Here is a 3,063-nt window from a genome sequence, read left to right on the forward strand (position 1 = left end):
AAAAACAAATAAACTTTTGTGCATTGTAGGGGTCCATACAGTTCAAAAGAAGCTCAGATAATTCTGAACTGTTGACATTTTCATCGAGAGGTTGAGAGGTTGGCTGTTTCGGTTTATTCAGGTCTTGCCCAGGTGGGCCTCCCCCAGTGGGATATCAACAGAATCATTCAATCTATTGACGTTGACGACTCGGGAAATGTTTCATATACAGGTGATGAAGACACCGTATACACCAACCGGATGCTGTGGTTTACTTTCAGCGTGAACATTCCCCGAGTGAACACGGCACAAGTTACTTGCCGTTTCAGCTTATAGTTTCCAATCGCGTTTTTGCATGTTGCTTACAGAGTTCTTGGCAGCGTGCTACTCATGGCAGGAATCAGAGCTAAATGTTATCTGGACTGCTTTTCAGAAGATGGACAAGGTAAGAATGATGTATAAAGATTATACAGTTGCAAATTTAATGTGATCACTCGAAAATACCCGCCGTTGCAAAACTGCTGTTGAGGTGGATGCTGGGGAACATGCTATTGATTATCATCTGTACAGGATGGAGATGGGAAAATATCGGTTCCCGAGTTTGAAGCAGTTCTTGGCGGCGAGGATTACCGTTTAGTCCCAAAGGATACAATAAAGGCACTCGTGGCGCAGATAGACAAGAATGGCGATGGCCAGGTTCGTTCAACTTTGACTCTTTTCTGACTTTTTTCGTTCAACTTTAATTTTTTGTAGTTTTATTCGATTTTTCAGAACCATCCAGATGCAGACGATGACAATCTTCTTTTTTGTATTTTTGAATCCATTTGTATGCAGATCGACTGGGACGAATTTTTGCAGTACATGAAGCTCAACTAGTCGGATGGTTTCTCGTCTTCTTCGAGACTAGGAAGAGGCCCCATCTCATTTGTGTTGTTATGATGATATAGGGCTGTTTGTGGGCAGTTTTTGTTAGCCACGCTACATAGAATACAGCCTTACACAGCTGTGGTTCTCCTGTTTTAGCTACGCTTACTTTGACGTGCCGTTTGCCGCTTATTAGCTGTATGATNACAGCTGTGGTTCTCCTGTTTTAGCTACGCTTACTTTGACGTGCCGTTTGCCGCTTATTAGCTGTATGATGCTCAGCTGTGGCATCATGTTGAGTACCTAGACTGGCATTGTGGGATAAAAGTTCTGAAATATGCTGTCATGCCAAAGGGCAGACATTAAGAACTATGGTGCCACTGGGTACCTACTGCCGAGAACATGTTCCATGGACGTTGCAGCATGAGTTGTGGTGTACGTACAACTACGGTTGGTGCTGGATACTGCGTCCATCTGCTCGTCACATCTTTTCTTTTTTGCTTCGCGTTTTTGGAACATCTTTTGCTGTTCATTCTTATGATCATCATCCCATGATTCATTTTCCCCGATATCGCAAGTATTCCCCCGGCTTCAACGATACGGCGTTTCCCTATCACCGTGTTTACGAGAATGAGTGAACGCAAGTTAAGCGATTCAGACACTCGCCGGAGTTCCACGGATCCTCATGCAAATACGGTATACTAATATATGACTGCCACACAACTCGTCGTCNGCCAACAGAACAATACTTTTCCCACAACAGCTGGTAACCCAACGGGACAGCCACGTGGCCTACCGCCACTTCCACCACGGCCTCAACATCCAGGGTAAGTTTGTAATGAAAATTTCATGCGAACGCTCTGTGGGTCGAAACTGAAACTTTGCAGCAGGCTGACGCCAGCATGTGTACCACCACCCCCGCCATCTGCTGCACCAAGGCACCCTATTATAGAGCGCTGGCTCAAGGGTACCACCAACATTTACACGTCTAAGCATACACCGAAAACGCCCGCGCCAAAAATAAGGAGAACCCCATTTACTGCGGAGTCACATCGAAGCTACCCATCATCTCCTTCCCAGCCGCGTTCACCAGATGAAGATGACGACGATTCACAAAAACAGGCACTTCTTGCAACACTGGCATATCCAGCCTGGAAAGCCTTTGAGAATGGAGAACTATATGACTGCATTGGGGATGAGAGAAAACGTTTAGAAGATGCCGCTTCGCAACGAGCTTCTGGCCNAACGATGCTTCATGCCCTGGCTGCCGCCAGGCCGGAGGCCACGGCACAAGCGAATTGCAACGTACACCCAGCCAATCAGCAGACGAGGACTCCAGCCAACCTACTTCCAGCGAAGATGAAGACGAACTCTCAACCCCAGTTCTACGCCGCAGCTCGACTGCAGGCCGGGACTGGGGTCCAATCCACGGCCATGGCATACAGGAACTCCTGGGGCGACGCGGGGGTCATGTCATAGCCCGAACCTCTCGCAAAACACGAAATATGAGCACGGGGTCAGATACTCACGATGTAGTGCCGCATCCCCGCCAGCGATTACACCCGAAACACGAGTCATACCAAATGCAGCCATACTCAATGTATTACGTACGCCAGACTCCCTTCACAATGCATAATCATCCACACTTTCAAGGCGCACGATCACAGCCTGGGCATCCCTTCAGGAAAGGCCACCACCACGGGCCTTATCGAATGTACCGCAACTTTCAACAGCAGTACTGGCGTCCAACGTTCCCGCCACCTCCGTTCAATAGAGGGCATACACAGGCGCACCGCCAACCGATGAAACGAGGATTCCAGTTTGATGGTTCGACGCCCCCATTTGTTCCCCAATTGGAAGGGAATCGCCAGCTCGAGCTTGATATTTTGGCAAAGGCAAGCGCTACATATGGCTATGATATTACGCACTTATGAATGCGTTTCAAAGAGATCAGGGCAACCTTGGGAGTTTTACGGAAACGCCGTCAATACGGAGAGATTCTTGCACAAGCACAAGGACGGAGAGGGCCTCGTTTTCCTTCGACTTGCAGACACTCCACCTGAAGAACGCGGAACCTGCCCGGACAAGATAGACATTTGGGTGAATGTTGGCACAGTTNAGACACTCCACCTGAAGAACGCGGAACCTGCCCGGACAAGATAGACATTTGGGTGAATGTTGGCACAGTTACATCAAGAACTGCGGGGAGGGAAAAAGAAG

At 48.3% G+C, this 3,063-nt stretch overlaps 1 protein-coding gene across 1 annotated transcript in view; it reads left to right on the top strand.

Moving 5' to 3' along the window:
- Positions 1 to 855, top strand: part of EMH_0053620 (uncharacterized protein) — a gene marked incomplete at both ends in the record, with an annotated part of 3,326 nt that extends 2,471 nt beyond the window's left edge. The window contains 4 exons of the mRNA XM_013497028.1: positions 122 to 211; positions 348 to 424; positions 550 to 675; positions 814 to 855. Coding sequence (XP_013352482.1) covers positions 122 to 211; positions 348 to 424; positions 550 to 675; positions 814 to 855 — 335 coding nt within the window. The remainder of the gene's footprint in view (positions 1 to 121; positions 212 to 347; positions 425 to 549; positions 676 to 813) is intronic.
- Positions 856 to 3,063: the final 2,208 nt, after the last annotated feature.

This window comes from Eimeria mitis, genomic scaffold (assembly GCF_000499745.2).
Source record: "Eimeria mitis Houghton genomic scaffold, Emh_scaff2424, whole genome shotgun sequence".
In the NCBI taxonomy this organism is placed as follows: Eukaryota; Apicomplexa; class Conoidasida; order Eucoccidiorida; family Eimeriidae; genus Eimeria; species Eimeria mitis.